Genomic DNA, 19552 nt, shown 5'->3' with positions numbered 1-19552 from the left:
AACCAGCTGGCTTGCCTCCATCAAGATTCCCGACCACTTTGAGCCTTGGTTTCCTCATTAGCAAAACAGGGATACAAACACCTACATTATTAGGTTGTTGGATAAATTTAAAAAGAAAACATGAGTAAAGCACTAAGCACAAACCTGGCATCCAAGAGGTACTTCATACATATTTTTCCCTGTCTGCCTTTAGTAACACCATAAATTAATCCGAATAATTAAAAACTTCAATGAACTAATTCTGTATTCTTCCCTTAGGCACTCCAGTCTTAGATTCCAAGTAGTACCAGAAACAGGCAAATACTAGGGATGTATTCAAAAAGGCAATGTCAGACAAGGTTTTGGGGTCAGCATCTCCTCTACCTTCTACAGCTGCAGAACCATGTGACGGGCAATGCTGCTCAGAAAACTGACCTTGAGAGCCAGAGGGGACAAAAAAAAGGTGCAATTACAATCCTAATGTCCCACTCAATAATGCAGGCAAGTGGGTACCTCGACATTTTCCACAACAAGGGTTCACATAAAATGGGGTCTCTGCTTAACCTTCCATTAACCTGAAAATCCACTTAAACAAAACAGCCTCTTCCCTGAGCATCTTGTCAGTCCAAGTTTAGGCTCTCATTGGCCAAGGGAACAGTCTCATCATTTATACAACTCACTTGTTCCAAATCTGGTACAGAACAGAAATCTGTTATGGGGTTAGAAGAGGTGAAAGAGAAACCCAAAGGTTACCATTTATTTAACCCCACGTTGCTGAAAACAACACTGTGGCCACCTAAAGTAGTCAGGCAGACCAGGTCAGGCACTAACCATGGCTGTTAATGGGCAGAAAAATCCTTTTGGCAAGGCGTTCCAGCCATCTTTGCCAAGTCAAACCCTTGCCCTTGCCTGCACAGGTGTCTGTTCTAGCCAAGGCATGGACTGGGCGAGGGAAGGAACACAGGAGCCTACCCCCTGGGCTCCACCCTCTACCAGCTTCTAACCTGGCAGGAGACAAGGACAGATGGAGGAAAATCGTTAAGAGCTGCATGTACTTAACTCCTCCCACATGTCAGTGGAAGAGCCTGATGAAGGTGAGAGTGTTTGCAGAAAGCCCCACTGACTAATGCTCCCCAAATTAATGCATCCTTATGATCTGCTTTGAGACAGACTCAGCCTCCATAGAGAAAGGAGCTCAAATTCAGGGCCCATATAACGGGACAGGGCCTGGGTGCAGGCAACATTGTGGGAGAAAGACAACCGGGGTTCAAATCCTGGCTCCACCATTCACTAGGTACATGACCTTAAGCTAGTCACTGAAATCTTTCCTGGGGTTGTTGTGCAATTCTAATAAAGTAACTGACCTTCAGTGCCTCATGCAAAGAAGATGCTCAATAGGTGCCTATTACCCTCCCTCTTTACTCAGAATTTCCTTGTCTATGAACAGGAGACAATGATACCACTTCCACATAATTGTATGAGGATTACAGGAGATGAGGTTAAGTAAAGAAAAGGGCTCTCTTTAAAACAATTGGCCTGTGCATTTCACAAATTTCCATGTCTACAGACACAGACACACACACACAAACACACACAAACACACAGGTTAGGGAATTGTTCTAGATTAAAGGAGTCTAAAAAGCCAGGATAACAAATGTGATGTGTGATCCCTGATTGGATCCTAATCTGAAAGGGAAAAATAACTCTAAAGGGCATGATTGGGACAACTGGGGAAATGTAGGTGATAGGACTACACTAACGTAAAACCCCAAGGGTGTGATAATGGTGCAGTGGGTGGGTAGGTTCTTAGGAGTTACATGCTGAAGTACTTAGGGGGAAGTGTCCCAATGTCCACAGCTTTCCCTCCAATGGCTCAAAAACAACAAACATGCACACAGAGGAAGAAAACAAATGCAGTCAGACAACAACTGGCTATCAAGGAAAGGGAATACAAGTGTCCACTGCATGATTCTTAAAACTTCCTACTGATTTGCAATGTCTCTAAATGAAGAGCTGGGAAAGGGGGAAGTGATGCTAAGGGCTTCATGCACACCTTTCTTTTTCCCTCATGTCTGCTTAGGCAACATGGACACACAGCCCACAGGTCTGCAGCACTCACCTGGCTGCAGCACCCTGATCTCCAGCAGGTTGGAGGTCCTCTCCGCCAGTTGTGTCCAGGTATTGTTGTAGTTCTTCCGCCACAGCTCCGCCACACACTGGTACTTGCCTGCTTCCGTGTCACTGGCTCGGCTGATGCTTAGGCGGACATTGTTGCTGGACTCAGCCTTCTCGATGGCAGTTCGGGTTCGGAAGCTGGAGGACCTGTCCCCCCACTGGACCCCTCCGTCCCGGGTGAAGGTCACCAAGTCATGGAACTCCACTGTGCCCACCGGCTGGAACCGCCATGTCACCGACACGGGGACCCGGGCAGGGTAGTGGGGTTTGATGATACACTGCAAGTCAAAGGAGTCGCTGTAGGTCACCCCCGGTGTCCGGGAGATGGCTGTGACTGCGAAGCCCATTTCTGGAGAGAGAGCAGAGAGATTCAACCAGAGGAGGCACGTGGCTTTCTCAGGGCAGTATGACATCAGCAATGGGGTAGCTGGCAAAGCAAGCAATGTGGGGCAGAGGCTCTTGGGGCCCCTTTTGAGCTCTCAGGCTAGTGTTGCTTTTAGTATCCTGCTGAGGCCCAGTCCAAGAGTTTCCAAGACTCCACAGAAAGGCCCACCACAATTCCCCCTGAGCAGCACTAGCCTAACCCTTCCCAATGAGATCCTTGTGCATTTGCTCCTCCCCTGGAATTAGACACTGCAATCCTCTCAGAGACTGATTGCATGTAGGCAGGGTCGCTCCTAGAAATCTTGAGATTCCATGAGTAAACAGGAAAAGAAAACCCCAAAGCCAATTTCCTCCATTGCACAGGAGGAAAACACAACCACACAGCCCCAACACCTCTTTTCCTGGTCCCCTAGCGCACTGGTGCCGAGAAGGGAAGTAGATGGAGTCGGCCTCCAGTCCCTTTCTCACGTCCCTCATGAAATCCAAGAACAGAGCAGGTGGGGACCTCCAGTAGGGTGGGACAATTGTCCTAAATGCAGGGTTCTGTAGTCTCAGCGGCTGTGGGTCTCTCAATATTCCTTATTGAATGGGCAGCACTGCTAGGCCCTAATACTGACTCCTCAATGTGAGTACCTCAGAGTTCTTTCAGCCTGGAAATACTGTTTAATATTCATACATTGATCACAATCATGAAGCTAACAGTAGCCAGTATTTATTGAGCACTATCTAGGTGCAAGCATGGTGCCAACTGCTTTGCTCTCATCATGCTCCACTGAATCCCCAAAACAACCTTGTAGAACAGGCAGGCTTGTCATCTCTTCCTGCAGACGTAGAAACTGATGCAGAGAGAGGTTAGATAAATTGCCCAATATCAAGCATTTAGTAAGTCAATGACAGAGTTAGTCTCCAACCACATGTAACTGATTCCAGGGGCCTTTTTAGGTTGCTTTACCCATGGAAAGCCTAACACAGTGGTTAAAGGCCTAGACTCTGGAGCCAGCAGCCAAGACTTTGACACTTCCTAGTTGAGTGACATTAAACAAGTTACTTAACTTCTCTCTGTGTCTGTTTTCCAATCTGTAAAACGAGTCCCTGTGAAGATTAAATAAATCAGTGTTTATAAATATTACAAATAGTACCTGGCACATGAGATATACTATATTTTGTTAAATATTTTGTTAAAAAATAAAATAGAAATTAAAAAAAGTACTTTAAACTCTGTAATGTGAAAGACTGGCCACAGGATGAATCTTTTGGCTTTCTATGGTGAGGTTAAGTTGGCAAATAGGTAGGTACAATTTGCTGAAAACTCTGGACCTTTGATTTGGATTTCATAAGCTATCTCTATATACCCTTTAAGAAAGTTTATGACACAGAGGCCCATCCTTAAACATGAAGCACCTGTGACAGTAGCTGTGCACCTGTGTGTAGTAGGCGTTGCATGAGGGTGGTGTAGGACAGAACCTCAGGGACAGGACCCACACCAGGTGCTCCTGGCCTCACACCTGAAGGGGAGAGAGCTTCCCCAAGCAACTGACTTTGTCTAGTCCTGACACGGGCACATGCCATGGTCACAGAGCACCCAAGCTGCTCTAACTGAACAGCCATAATGGCCCATTGTACATTTGGGACCCACATCTAATTATACTGATATGAAAATTCACGTGTGTCATTGTTAACTTTAGACTGAAAAGACAACCTTAATTAGTCTAGAGTGCCCTCCCATTCTTCCTTGTTCAGTCCTTTGGGCCACCTAATTATGGCTCTAGCCAGAGGTATCTCAATGGTGGAGATCAGGTGAACAGTGCTGGCCTCCAGATCCCAGGGCAGAGCCCCTCAGTGCCCCTGGCTGTGAGAACCACCAGACATATGGTAAGAAAAAACTCAGGGGATAACCTGATACCATAAATTACTTCTAGAGAAACAATCCTCACTAACTCTAATCACTCATTGGACATTCCTAACCTTCCAGGATGGTAAAAAAAAAAAACAAAAAAACACCAGTACTGGACATCCAAAAGTTGTCCCCCAAGTTCCATCTCACTGGGTCCACACAGGTGCTAAGTATGGACACAGGAACTGAGCTGATCAGGAAATGCAATCACTGGAGGAAGTTTCTAAGACAGAAATCTGAGCTGTATAATTACTGCAAAAAGCAGGTCAATCTTTAGGATTAAGCTTTAGAAAATAAATGTAATTCTAATCTCAGAGGGGTAAGAAAATGGAGGACTCTGTTAAGGACAAAAACCACTCGGGGCTGCCATCTTTACTGGAAGTATCCAAAAGCACCACCATCCCAACCTGCAAGGAAGGTGGTGACACAGTCCCAGGGAGTGGGACATAAAGTTGCTGAGGACAACCGATGTCTCCTGATAAACAGGAAGACCTGACATAACAAGTTTCTTTTCCAGCAAAGTCACAGACTGGTCGTTTAAAATCTAATATACTGATTATATCCCAGGCAGATAAATGTTGATAGAAGCCTCTTTACCCTATGAGAAGCAAATCTAATATTCCTTGGTTTTAGCAAATCTCAAGGTATCTTTTCATTCCATGCTAATGAGGGAATAGCTTTGCTAGGTATGGGCCCCATCAGGTAGTAGAAACTTGTAGCCTTAGGCAAAGTATTTAATGTGTCTCAGTCTCAGTTTCCTCCATAAAATGAGTGTCTCACTTGGCTAGGTGGGGATTCAATGGGACAACTAAGCTTAAGTGTTAAGGATCATCCAGGAACATAGTAAATGCTAAATAAATGACAACAGGTGATTTTATACCCTTCTCTGCTCACTTTCAGGAAGGCTGGCCCCTGGGCAGCAGGGCAGGAAAGACATGCCACACAGTGCTCAGCCACTCTGCTCTCTTTAAGGCCAGGCTGGCAGTGGCCACGCTCCTCTACCTGGGGCCACCACTATGGCTGGGTGGCTTCACTAACCTGGATAGAGTTCTGATAACATCACTCTCTCCTAGCCAGACTAGGAGTAGGCACAGCTCCCAGCTATTGCTATCCCTCAGGAGCCCCATCATCCACTGTGGGTCCCTTAGTCCCTGCTAGCACTATCTTAATTAATTAAACCCTTATAAGAAACAAAATAGACATAAAGGAAAGTACTTCAAACTCTATAGGTAAAAGACTGGCCATAGTTTCCTCCTAGAACTCTGACTGACAAAAGTCAGGATAAGGTGTTTGACACTGAAGCTGTCTCCATGCCAGACCCACTGCCAGTCCCACCGCTCACTCACCAAGAGCTGTGATGGAGATGAGAGTGCTGGCCCGGCGCTCCCCAACAATCTGCCACTCGCCATCCACCGCCCGCACCCATTCAGTCACATGGCATTCATACTGGCCCTCGTCCTCCTTCCTGCTGTTGAAGATGCCCAGGCTGAACGAGTTGGGCTGCACCTGCTCCATCTGGACGCCCCCAAAGCTGCTGCGCTCCCAGTAGGACGAGCCTGGCTGCACGGTGCCATCCCGGTCTAGCCACATGATATTGCTGCGGCGGTTCTGCCTGTCCACAAGCTGCCAGATGACAGAGAAGCGACCCTGCGGCCTGCCTGCCGTGCGGACGCTGCAGGAGAAGCGCAGGTCCTCGCCCTCAAGGATGACGCTGGCATTGCTGGCCACCTCCACGGAGATGCTGCTCTCTAGGAAGAGGCAGAGAGAAACACACTGGAGGCTTTATGTTCTCCATAGCGCCCTCCCCACAGAGGAAACAGGAGGAGGGGTGCAAATGGAATCATATTTAGGTACGGTGAGCCTCAGAGGGTCAAAAACACTCTGACCCTAGCTGCTGCAAGCCCTAGCTGGTTCTGGGCATTGCTCCCTGTGATTTTAGAACTGATAATCTAGGATGTTCTTTGCTATGTGCAGAGAACTGTGATAACGAGGTTCTAAGACCTGAGCCTGAATAAGAACCTAAGAAATACAACATAGTGGCATGATGTTCAGGGCATAAAACAATTTATCGAGTAGTCTATTCAGCTGGAGTTCAGCATTTTTCAAGTTGAATTTTCAGCAAGAAGAGTAACTCCAAAATCCTACTTCACTTCACTCTTCCTACCATTCAGTACTACAGCAGTCAAATAAAAGCTGAACATCCATAATGTGCCATTTGAGTTCTTCAGGACAATTTAGGAAATACGAAAAAAAAAAAACCGAAAGTAAGTATTTGGATGATAACGTGTGCTTAAGTGTGGGTAATAAGGGAGCACAGATGGTCTAGTTTTGCAGAGTGCGTGAGGAGCGGGCTTTCATTCTTTCATTAACACACAGGAATAAAACAAAGCCAGCAGCTCGTCATCCACCACTCTTCCCGCCTGTCCAGTCAGCCCTGGGGCTCCTTTGCTCTCTTTCTAGAAACATTCAGCCAATCAAAAGTTTGGGATTAGGATTCCACTCCCTTCCCTGTCTCATCTAGCCTCTGCTGCTCACTTAACTATCTGAATTCACTCAATCAAATTATTTAAACTCGACATGCCTCAGCCTCTTCTTCTGTAAGACAGGTAGAGAGGTACCTTTAATTGTAGAATTCTTTAAATATTAAAAAGTAAATGAGATGATGCGTATAGATTCACCTAACACATAGTAGGTTTTCAAAAACTGGTCATCATGATCATGATTAATTTTACTATTCCACATAACTCTTTGTTTTTATAAACATCAGAGATAGCCTAATATGTTTTAATTATGCACGTAGTATTTTGTGTAATTATCTATATTGAGTTCAAAAGGCCTGTATGTATTAAAGAACACAAAGTAACTAATTTGGCTCCAATTTTTGGGTACCACCCACATTAAATACATGCAATAATTTTAAACCAATTAATTAAATCAAATCCCAGATTTTAAGAGGCACACCCAATTACCAAGAGAAAACACACACATACACATAACAATGCATTTGAATCAAATCTTTTCTCTCCTTTATTTCCCCAACAAGCAGAAACAAAGACGAGCACTGAGCCTCAGCATGTAGTTCTTATTATAGTGAGGATGCCTGCTACCCATTCTGGATTTGCTTGTTTTCTGTGAAAAATAAAAGGTCTCGATGGGGCAGGGAATAGCAATTTTCCCAGGAGGGCAACCTCCCCCAGGAGTCATACCAGGATGATTCATACAGATGATCAGGCTCCTGAACAGTCACCATCTATAGCACTAATGGTTAAGAGGATGGATTTGGAGACTTCCTAACTCTGTAATCCTGTGGTTCTTCCTTAACCTACCAAAGCTCCAATTTCTCATGTGCAAAATGGAGATACTAATCGTGCCTACTTCTTAGGGCATGACATTGAGAGGATTAGATGAGGTAATTATTTTTCATCATCATTAATAACAACAATATTCCTCTTTAGATTAAAGACTCATCCCCACTGTTATCAATTCAAAATAAGGGATTAAAAGGGCAACTGCAGCATCAAGGAGGAAAATCCTTTCACTTGTCTTAAGCAGAAGAATGACTTGCAGGACCTCACTCTCATCCCCTACTGTCATCCCAGTGGACGCTTATGCAAGTCCTGGCTCATTTATTGAAAGGGCTACTGTTTGGTGGTGCTCTGTTGCTTGAGCAAGCCTGGAAACCCACATAGGTAGAATGTGGGGCTACAAGAAGAAATGCTATTTTATTATAGCAGCTGAGGCAAAGGCAACTACAGACCTGGTGCCTCACTGCCCACTAACACTATTTACAAGAATTTCCAGGCCTGAGAAAAGGCAGCCGACAATTTTAAACTCTCTGGATTAAGTGAAAACTAGGACAGAACTAATGAAAATCTGAGTACACATTCACAAATGAAATTTCAAATCAGGAAGTTGATGGTGTAGCACAGGCTAAGCGCAGGGCGGTGGGTGTGGCATTAGAAGCAAATATTTCCTAATGCAATGCAAGCTCAACCACTAACTGAACAATCAGCTCTGTCACTTCCTGTGTGGTGCTCTGATTTCTTCATTCATTAGATGGATATCATATTGGCCTCTACGAGGATTTGAGAGGTGGGAGCGGAGAAGGAGATGATATATGCAGAAGCACTTTGGTCTCTTAGGAGGAAAAGCGCCATTAAAATCCAAGGCATTATCACCATTACCGATGTGATTGTTGTTGTTCTTCGGCAGACTTACCCAAGTGGCCTTGGGACAGGATCTGGTGGTGCTGGGGGACTTTAACTACCCAGTTATCTGCTGGAAAAGCAATATAGCAGGCCACAGATCATCAAACAAGTTCTCAGAAGGGGTTGGGGGAAATCTTAGTACAAAAAATATAGGAAGTAAACAGCGTGGCTGCCCTTCACTTGATCCTTAGAAAACAATGAGGAATTAGTTGCAGATTTAAAAGTAGAGAGTCCGTGGTTAAGGCAAGCACAGACTGACAGGAAAATAGTAAAGACAGTGGGCATTCAATTCAATAATTTCAGTTGTACAGTATTCAGCAAGCACCTACTCTATGCAAAGCACCATGCTAGGCATTGCAGGGGGGAAAAGGCTAAGAAACAAAAGAATCTCAAAATAATTAGGTATGTGTGTGCATGGTTTTTAACAAAATAATAATAAGCATAAAAGAAAATAATCCAGTTGATGAGACAAGAAGAAAAGAGTGACAAGAGGACCCCTGTGGCTACTTTTTACTTCATACTTGAAGAGAAATATTTTAAATATTAAAACATATAAATAAAAAGTAAAGGAAATTATTACAAGGCTCAGAGAAAGAATAGTTTGAGCAGCTGAGAAAAGGTTAAAGGTTAGTCTTAAAACTTTACCACTTGTTTAAAATCAGAGCGTTATAGGTTTTTATTCTCTTTACTAAAAACATAACTATGGGAGAATGAGATTAGTAAGAATATCTTGATACTATGAATGTTTAAACACAACACAAGCAAACACCAGTAGTTTCTGGAATCCCTAGCAATGGCCACTACCCACCCACACAAGGCCAGTCTACATGAAGGCTGGGAGCCCACTGAGGCAGCCTCAGAAACTAGCTAAGCTTAAAAGGCTATGCTCCAGGAAGATGTGAGAGGTCCCATCCACTGACTTTTAGAAACACAATTTCAACATGGAAAAGCCATTTAGGGAAATGCCAGCCTTTATACCTGAAAAACCCAGATGGTAAATCCTTAATAATGCACTTTATGATTTAAAATCCTCCTTAAGTGAGATTTCAAGGCAGGCATCTACCCACTTCTTCTGGGACTTGATTCCCACACAAGAGCAAACAGCTTTCTGGGATTCCTGGTTTCCCTCCAAGCTGAGCTGCCACTGCCTGTGTATGCACGGGGCTGCTAGCAATCAGATAGGCCTATGCCCAGCCCTAGACTGCCCTGATCCTGGACACCCCTGATCCTGATCCTCTGCTATGGGGAGCCTGCTAAATGTAGGCAGGTGGGCTACAACAGGGAAGAGAGGCTCAACGGTTTCTCCCCCAGCTCTGCATTAACCTCGAGGGTTCCATCTGCCTCCCCTCACCCTCACCACGCTATTCTCTCTCCCCCTACCTCTCCTAAATGATGCTGAGCCAAAGGAGAAGAAAGCAGCACATCTCTCTACTTACTGAGGGGGAGGACTACGATGGGGATATTCTTGGGACGCTTGCTCTCCTTATCAATGAATTCCCCGGTCACGGTTTTCTCTCGCTCAGTCACCCGGCAGTTGTATTTCCCGCTATCTTCCTGGCGGAGGTGGTAGATCTTCAGCACAAAGACACTGTCGCTCTCTTTGGCCACCTTAAGCTGTCCCCTGGCTTCCCGGTGAGCAAATTCGCTGTTGAGGACAGGCACAGCGTTAGGGCCCATGGTGGCGATGAGCGAGCTGTTGAAGGCCCAGGAGACAGCAAAGTAACGGTCGGGAACATTCTGAGCCTCCAGGATGCATCTGAACTCCACCGGCTCACCCACCGTGTGCAGCCGCTTCTCTGTTTCCAGCCGAACAGTGAATTCTTTGTCTAAGAGAACAAGAAAAGAAACACATCCTGGGTGAATGAGGGCCCCAGCCAACTAAACCACATCAGCACATTCCCACTATCCTTCCTCTTCTTTACAATACTAACTGCGGGGAGGACCACAGCACTTAGCTTGAGAGAAAAATCCAACTCAGACCCAGGTTATCTGAGGCCCAGAGAAACCCCCGAATATCACAGAGAGAATTCAAAACTACTTCAGCCCAGACGGTCTAAGCAAACTGTTACCCCAGTTAAGACCCATGGGGCTCAGTCTGAAGCTTTAGATGTCTTAGATGAGACCCCCAGGTCAGTGAGAAGCTACTAATATCACTTAAATGGTAGATTACAAATATCTAGCCTTGATATATGCACCCAGAACTCCATTTAAGCAACAGCATTATAAACATTTTCAGCAGATATTGTAAGACTTACCCCACTGAAGTCTGTGGGAAAAAATTACAGAGTGGCCTAGGTGCTGGCCCAATCCTAATGCTCAAAGATGACTATATTAAAATTCCCTCTCTACCCCCCGCCATGTGAATACTAGAAATAAGATGTAGGTATGACAAACCCTAACAGAATTACATAGAAAAAATAAAAATTAATGTCTGTTCACTAGTTTACCACCTGTCAGATCAAATCTTTAGGCAGATTTCAATGGAAGTAGGTACTTTCCCACTGAAGTACCTACTAAGTACTTACTTTAGTAGGAAAGTACCTACTTTAGGGGGAAAGTACCTACTAAGTACTCACGCCTGGTTAAACCTTAGTAGGTACTTTCCCACTTAGTAAGTACTTAGTAGGTACTTTAGTAGGAAAGTACCTACTTCTGCTGAAAGCCAGACAGCCACTGAAATGATTACTAAACCCAAGCAGCCTCCAAAGAGCTAGGTGTTTTTTAAATTTTTATTTATTTACTTATTTATTGTGACAGGGTCTCACTCTGTTGCCCAGGCTGGAGTGTAGTGGCATCATCATGGCTCACTGCAGCTTCGACTTCCCAGGCTCCAGCCATCCTCCCACCTCAGCCTCCGGAGTAGCCACCATATCCAGCTAATTTTTGTTGAGTTGGGTGTTTAACCAGGCATGAGGGGGTGACCAAAGAGGGGCTCATCACCACTAACAGCATCACCACAACCTGTGTACCAGTGTACAGTGGCTATTAATCTCATTAGACAGCTATCGTATCTCATAGGCACCCACGGCAGAAGTCAGGGGGAAGAAAACGGAGTTAAGGGTTAGAGACTGGAGCTGAGACCACTGCCCAGTTCTAGCTCTGTTCCTCTAAAAAGAACACTGAGGGGGAAAAAATCCCATGGCAGAGACGTTTGAATTCCATGTAGATTCATTAGCTCCAAACTTGCCTGCCTTCCCTAGACTGGCATGTCTAGCCTTTCCCACTATCTTCAAGATCTTGCCCATTCATCCTGTCCTAGGCACTCTTCAAGCAGACAAGGATTCTGTTTCCCCAAGAAAACATAAGAATCACGCATGAGCAGCATCCACATTCCTCTTTTCCAGCCCCAGCTCAGCTTTACCCCTCCGGCTCCTCAGGCTCTCCAGCCCCTCCCCCCAATATAGGCCAGTGTCCTGCTGCAAACACCCCTTCTTTCCAGTGACCTAACTACTTCCTCTAGCAGCCAAACTTCCTGACAGGGAAAACCACGTCATCAACTCCAGGGCCTCCCCTCCAATGAAGTAGCTGCTGTCACAGCTTCCAGCTCCCAAGAGACCAGTCTTAAGAGGCACGGATTGAAGGAAGCGCATTTCACTCTGCCACCATCTGCCTGGATGAACACACCCATATGGGACAGTCCCGGTGTTATCTGCTGGATATTATCTCTCAGATCAACCCAATTAGTCATTTATAACCCAACATCAATGACAGAAAAGCACTCCTTCCACATAAACACCACTGGAGCTGTGCAAGGGGTACCCTAGGCCTCATACCTTTCCATTGCTCCAGGTTAGCCTGGCTGTAACTCTGGCTTTCTTCTTTAGGCAACCAAAGACTCTTCTCATTTCAGGGGAATCCCCCCATGCCTTGATGACACCTTCATGTTCCCAGGTTGAAGACACAGATTTACCCACATCACCGCCGTTTCTGCCCTTGGTTATGCCCAGTCAATTACATCTCTAGAAACTGACCTGTGCTTTTCCCAATACCCCTTCCACTTCATCTCACTGAAATTAGGCTTCACTGACTTAGCAAATGTCACAAATGATCCACCCTATCCCTACCCCCATCCTAACCAAAGGCTTTCCTCAAGCAGGTTGAGGCCTCTGAGCCTGCTCTATGATCCCTTCCCTCCTGCTCTTGCTGGCCTTCCCACTCTGTTCCACTCTCTCTCACCTGCTTCTCTGGTAACCTCTTACTGCTGCTGTTCTCCCAGGCCCTTTCCCATTTTTACCCCATGGGCTCTTCCAGGGCCCTGATCACTCTCAGGCTCGGTCTCTGAGCCCCAGACCCCTGTGCCTGAGGACCCACTGGGTGTTTCGCATACTGAGCATCTCTATCAGAGTCTACCTGATGGATGGGCTCTTTCATTAGAATCTACAAAAACAAAAGGCAGCCAATGCTGCCACAAATGCAAAGGTCCCACATGTCCTCATTATTGTTCTTTCCCTCCCACAGTTCAAGGAACCCCCCAGAACTCCAGCCCCAGCCCCTGGGCTTCTAGACAGTTGGACCTCTCCTTCCATTGTGCTCTTTATTCTTTTGCCTCTGGCACCCACTGACCTAGCCTTAGCTCTTATTAGCTCTTTTCTACCTGGTCTCTTGACTTCAGACTCAACGGATTTAATCAACCTCCAGGTGGCGTCCATGGGTTTTTCTTTCTGAAACCCTGATGATTGTGTTACTCCCTGCTTAAAAATCTCTACCTCCTCTCCAACCGTCTACAGCAGAGGTTTTCAAACTTTATCAAGAAGAGGACAAAGGAAGGGGACTTTTTATTCATATAAAATCTTTTGCCGCCCAACCTAGTTGAAGCAAGGGGGGACCACTCAGGCCCTCGCAAGCCTTCTCCTTACACTCCTGGGTGCGCACACGTGCATATGAACACCAACACACACCCATGTCTAACCTCCTAGGCACCTTTGAGGGGCTTCCAGGGTTCCAAGAACAGCTTGAAAACTCTTGGCCCACAGAGTCAAGCCCCAGCTCTATATCACAGCATTTGGGGCTTCGGGGTCCCTTTCCTCTCATCACACACATCTGGAACTCAACATCCAGAACTAGTCATACTTGACTCCTTTCTGCTTGCCAAACATATCAAACACTTTTGCACTTTTATGCTTCTCCTCCTGCTGACTCCTCAAGCTTCCAGACTCAGTTCAAGTCAAGAAACTTATTGGTGTTCCTGGATTTGTCTTATCAACCATCCCATTCAGAGAAAACTATGGTTGCAAGAACACTTCCTATTTCCGGTATTCCCAGAGCACTCTATACAAATGCTATCAATGCACTTAGCACATTCTACTTGTCCATTTGGTTCTCAAGTCTGCCTAAGTGCAGGGACCAGTGCTAGTCATCTTTGAAGCCCTTAATGCCTATCACCATCACACCTTCAATGCTGTGGAGACTGGCTACATGTTTACTGAAATAAACTAAGAGAAGGGTCGAGTTGGAGATGCAACTGCTGAACCTAAACAGCACAGGAATGCAGAGTGAAGTCATCAACTTTTTTTCCACTTAGTTTTCTTTTTGCTGGCTTAGTCTAGATACATTTTCAGGGTAAATTCAAAAAGTTCTAATTCCAAATTGGTAAGATTAAAATAAAGAAGATTAACTGATGCAACCTAATTTAAAAGCATTAAGACTCAAAATTTGGCCCAAATTTTTGAAGCTGATCTTAAAACTATCCAGGAAGGGAAAGGATAAATATAAAATAAAGCCCCTTGGATAGATTTTTTAATATTGAAAGATCCAGAAGCTGCTAAATGTCCTACAGAGCAGATAAAGTGCTCCCTATCCCTACCAACCCCTATGGTAAAAGATTTCACATCCATTAGATGACTTATTAAAGTGATGTCCAGAGAATTGCTTCTGCCCTAGAAGCTTTGCTTGAAAAAAATGTAGATAGCAGAAGAATCACCTGGGAAGCATACCGGAAATCCAGCTTCCCAGGTCCCATCCCAGGAGCCTCCAATTGAAGACTTCTGGGACGAAGCCCCAAAATGTGTACTGTTAGCTGAGTCTGAAGCATTACTCTAGAATGGCAGAGAAAGTATGCAAAGACCCAGGCAACTGACTGCAGCAAATGGGACAGGGAGCCCAAGAGACAGGTCCTGAAAAAGGACCCCACCTGTACTGCAACTCACCAGCTCATTTCCCACAAGCCACACTCACTCACCAGAACCACCACAGTCCTCACCAGAAGTGAGCATCCGCACAAGGAAAGGCTTTCAGGCCATTCATCGCCAACTTAGTGATGGCACAACAACCACACTCCAACCAAAGCTGGGGGAACTGAAGGCCCATGTGAGAACCTGCCCTCATCCCAGCAGAGGCAGCCAGCAACAGCTGTCAGCTCTGGCCTGGAGCCTGGTGGGCTCAGGAGACTGGGGAGTAGAGTCTGGGGCCACAGGAGATACTAAGAGAAGCCAGGGAGGGTTTCAGCTGGCTGTGCCACCATAATTTTGCCTCAGCTCTGAAGACATCATGCAACCTCCTCAGGACCCCTTCCAGGCCTTCACTTAAGAAAACATCTACAGTGGAACTTGGTACTCTCAGACTGGCCTCATCAACATTCCCTATGACTCCTCTTGAGCCGCAACATAAAGTAATCTGCATTCAGCATCCTCACCTGCAAAATAGGAATACTACCACCTACTCACCTCACAGAACGTCTGGGGGATGGTGAATTAATATGTGATAAAGCATTTTGGAAATTACAAAATATCACCAAAGACTATTCTTAGATAAAAAATAATAATTTAAGCCAAAATTTCTCTAGTTCATAATGTTAGACCTTGGATGGAAGTCTCATTATCTCAAATGGCTTCTGCAAATGAAACCAGATGGGTACCTGAGGAAGGCAACATCATTAAACGGGGCAGCAACTGTGGCTAATGGGAATGAAAGCCCAGAGTTTTAAGATACAAATGGTTTCTCAGAAATCTCCCAATTTTTAAAATGAGTTTCTAATTCAAAAATGTGTAAACACCATGTAGGTCAAAGAAAGCATGTCTCTAAGCAGGATTCAGTCTGTGCGGCACCTGCCTGTGACTCAGGTCTTAGGATACCTATGTCCCGCACATCCCTCAGCTCCCTCCGGCCGCACACAAGACCGGCTTCAACTTCACATGAAAACCTGCTGTCCTGGTAGAGGTGCCCAAAGAAGGAGTCTCCTCCTTCTCCCAGTATCTGACAGCCTTCACCACCAGGTAAAGGACAGGACAAGAGGCTCAGAGGGACTGACCAGTTGGCTGGACGTTGACCACGGCTCCCTCGGAACGCTTTCGGGTCATAGCATACCACGACCCATCCGGATCCTGGATCCACTCGGCGGCCTCGCAGTAGAACTCGCCCTGGTCAGAAGGCTGCAGGTGGAAGATGGTGAGGCGGAAGGTGGTCCTCCCCAACTTGTCCAGCCGCACCTCCCCCAGGCTCTGCCTCTGGGCATATTCGCTGCTGGAGTGAAGCATGAAGTCTCGGCTCAGGGAGATGACCTCCACGGGCTTCTCGCCAACTTTCTGCCGGAGCCAGGCCACAGACAGGTGGCTGTGCTGAACAGTCTCCGAGGCCACCTCACAAGTGAGCTCCAGCGGGTCCTGCTCCACTCTGTGCAGAGTCTGGGGCATGGCAGTGGTCTGCAGGGAGTCTGGGATCACTGCAACACAGAAATGTCCTGAGAGTGCAGTCACAAAGCCACAGAATCTGAGACTCCCGGGGCTAAGCTCCCATTCCACGCAGGCGTCACTGCACTGCGTCCCTAACAGTCATCCCTGAACCACTGATTCAAGGCCACAGACAGCCCCAAATGCACATAAACAGAAAGTTTTCTGTTTGGATTTGGAAATGCATCATTTTGGTGCTTAACACTTACCTGTCTGGTATTTTCATAACACTTGGATAAAACCTGGGGTATATTTCATATTACATAATAAATGAACTCCCTGAAAATACCGCCTTTAAACAATTGTCTTATAGGTCAAATAACATTTGTTGTTGATTCTGGCACTGCTTTGAGATACTTTAACTTCACTTCTGACTGATCCTCTAATGGAAATGCCTCCTGGAACTTTTAGTTTTACATTTCTATACAACATCCTTTCTTTCCTTCCCACATCCCCATCCTGTAACTTACTTCAGCAATGCAGCCCTAGGAAGATGATTTTTTTTAAAAACCATTTTTGGTAGAAAAACTAATCATCATATCCTAGTTTTAGTAGGTTTAATTTTCACGTAATTCATCGATCAAAGAGGTCCTCACTGGAAGGAAGCCACAGGCTGGAGAGATTCAGGCAACAGAAGAGATTTTCTCTGTGATCCCTTGGTCAGAATCATACCCTGATCCTTGCTTGCACCTTTCTGGAGATTAAATAGCACCACCTCTCTGTCTGATGAGAGTACCCTAGTCACAACTAGTATGTGTATTCTCCCTGTTCTCACCCAAGGATTGGGTCTTACAGGTCTCCTGCTGGGAACGGCCAAGTGCGGTGGCTTACACCTATAATCCCAACACTTTGGGAGGCTGAGGGAGGGAGATCACCTGAGGTCAGGAGTTCGAGACCAGCCTGACCAACATGGAGAAACCCCGTCTCTACTAAAAATACAAAATTAGCCCGGCGTGGTAGTGCATGCCTGTAATCCCAGCTACTCAGGAGGCTGAGGCAGGAGAATTGCTTGAACCCGGGAGGTGGAGGTTGCCGTGAGCCAAGATCGCTTCATTGCACTCCAGCCTGGGCAACATGAGCGAAACTCTGTCACACACACACACATATACACACACACAAAAGAAAAAAAAAGGTCTCCTGCTGGGACACAGACTAGTTAGAGAAAGGAAAAATAAACAAATGATAGTATGTGTATTAATAAAAGAACTAGCAACACCCACTGCTTAGTTGTGATAATAAAAACTGGAAATTAAGATAGGCAGAAAAACAGAACAGCCTTGATACGGTTAACCCTTTGACACTGGCAAACACTATGACCAGTGCTGCCCACGCTGGAAGCTCCTGCATCCCTCTTCCTCATGTTTCCTTCAGCATTAAGGAGCAACAAGGGAGACAGCCAGTTCATCGTTCCTTACGCATGGAGCCAAAGGACCTTCAATGTACGAGGTCTGAGCAAGGACCCGCAGCCACATGTGCTTCCTGCTTCAGCAGTGCCCCGTGGGTCTCAGAGCTGCCCAAAGGCCTATCCTTCCTAGAGGTTTCTCCTCTCTTCCAACTGATGTCATACGTCTCATCTTCCTTGTCATTCAGATCATCAACCACAAACGTCCTTGCCTTATATTTTCATATCCCTTTTCACCAGTTACAGGGTTAGTTAACTTACGAAATTCTTAACATCTGCATTAGACCTTTTTAAAGTTTCACCCTCAACCACCTATTATTTAGAAGTGAACACAGAAATTTAGTTTCCTTGTGCTATCTGTTGACCCCTAAAATATGTGGGGAGTTTTGGGATTTTTTTTAAAGTCAAATGCATGGCATAAAGCAAAATTACACTACTAAAATAGTGAGTCAGGCCAGACGCTGGCAATATAAAGACAGCTTCTCCTTACCCACTAGGTTCATCTTTGCACTGTAACTCCCAAAGTATTGCTTATCCGTGCTGGGTGTGTGGCATTCATACTCCCCGGCATCCCGGGCCTGAAGATCTGTGATGTGCAATAGGGTTGAGTTCCCCTGGACTCTTTCTATGAAGATCTTCCCTCCGCGGACACGCTGGGTGTAGATGGCATAGGGGAAGGAAGAGTCCATGGTGCTGATGATCTGCACCTCTCGCTCTGGCGACGAAGGCAGGTAAATGGACCACTGGAAATTCTGCTCAGAAGGTCCCTGGTAGCCACTCACATTGCACCAGATAGTGATGTGGGAGCCCTCCGTGCGGTACAAGGGTCCTTCCTGAACGGTGACCTGCCGCTGTGCTGACACCACACCTACGAGGGAGAGAAACACATGCAACATGCTCACTTACTTCTCAGACCAAAATGCAAAGTAGGCAGCAATCTCCAAAGGGTTTGTTATTTGTGTGACATGATAATAATATAAATAGCTTACTGGCCCTTTCAAAGGAGCTCTGTGATTTATAAATATTAATTAAAACACTCTGTGGTAAAGCACTGTCCCTAATTTGCATATATGGGAATTTGATCATGCCAAGATGTGCTTTTGTTACTTATTCAACAGCTGACCCTTGGGAATTTCATTTAGCCCCTCTGTTTGTCATTTATATGGCAGTTTTATATCTATTTATTAATGCTGTGTATAAAGTTTTTAATAAAATGAGCAGGAAAAGTTGAATCCTTGGCACGAATTCAGATGAAAACAAATAAAAGCAACCATCTAGAAATCTGGCTGAAATTACATGCTTCTTCCTTGGTCCGAGCGCTGGTGGGAGGGAGTCCTGGGAGCACCTTTTTACTGGTGCTGCACCCTTCATTTTCCCATGTGGCTGCTCCCTAACACCACCCCAAGGAGCATTCCTTAGTTTCTCTTCCCCTCATAAATGGAGGCAGAGCTGAGCTCCTGCAGGCTGCTATCGTTTTAAGCTGAGCACACCCAAATACAAATGTGAAGGGCTGAAACAGATCCCTGATGCCCAGATTCCCACAAACTGACAAAGGGGGGAACTAACAGTGCCCAGCTAAACCTGTGACAAGGACAGTCAGGCTACCCTTGAGTTTCCCATTCAGACTCCCCCGCTGACTTCCTGCCTTCTGGCTCAGATACTGTTCTCCAAGGTCACTTCTGCCTGCCTTCTCCATGTTCTTCTTAAAGTGGCATGGTGAGTTTAATTTCTCATTTCATGCCAACTCAATATTGATTGTGCCTGAGCCACTCAGAAGGTGGGAGGGGGCACACCCCTGCCTCTTCGTTTTGGCAGTGGTCACGTACTGCAGGTTGTGAAAAGCGCA

At 45.8% G+C, this 19552-nt stretch overlaps 1 protein-coding gene across 4 annotated transcripts in view; it reads right to left on the bottom strand.

Annotated features, from left to right (window-relative positions):
• IGSF3 (immunoglobulin superfamily member 3) overlaps positions 1 to 19552 on the bottom strand; it is a 92914-nt gene that overhangs the window by 23409 nt on the left and 49953 nt on the right. For 2 of the 4 annotated variants that reach the window (XM_054458118.2, XM_063651493.1), the window contains exons 3-8: positions 18197 to 18574; positions 15887 to 16297; positions 10077 to 10466; positions 8651 to 8710; positions 5779 to 6180; positions 2099 to 2503 (exon numbers count right to left, since the gene is read on the bottom strand). In XM_054458118.2, the coding sequence (XP_054314093.1) occupies positions 2099 to 2503; positions 5779 to 6180; positions 8651 to 8710; positions 10077 to 10466; positions 15887 to 16297; positions 18197 to 18574 (2046 nt within the window). The remainder of the gene's footprint in view (positions 1 to 2098; positions 2504 to 5778; positions 6181 to 8650; positions 8711 to 10076; positions 10467 to 15886; positions 16298 to 18196; positions 18575 to 19552) is intronic. The other 2 variants (XM_063651495.1, XM_054458123.2) reach the window with 2 other exon arrangements.

Source organism: Pongo pygmaeus, chromosome 1, assembly GCF_028885625.2.
Source record: "Pongo pygmaeus isolate AG05252 chromosome 1, NHGRI_mPonPyg2-v2.0_pri, whole genome shotgun sequence".
In the NCBI taxonomy this organism is placed as follows: Eukaryota; Metazoa; Chordata; class Mammalia; order Primates; family Hominidae; genus Pongo; species Pongo pygmaeus.
Note: the sequence above shows the minus strand (reverse complement) of the source record. Positions and strands in the feature narration are given on the sequence as shown.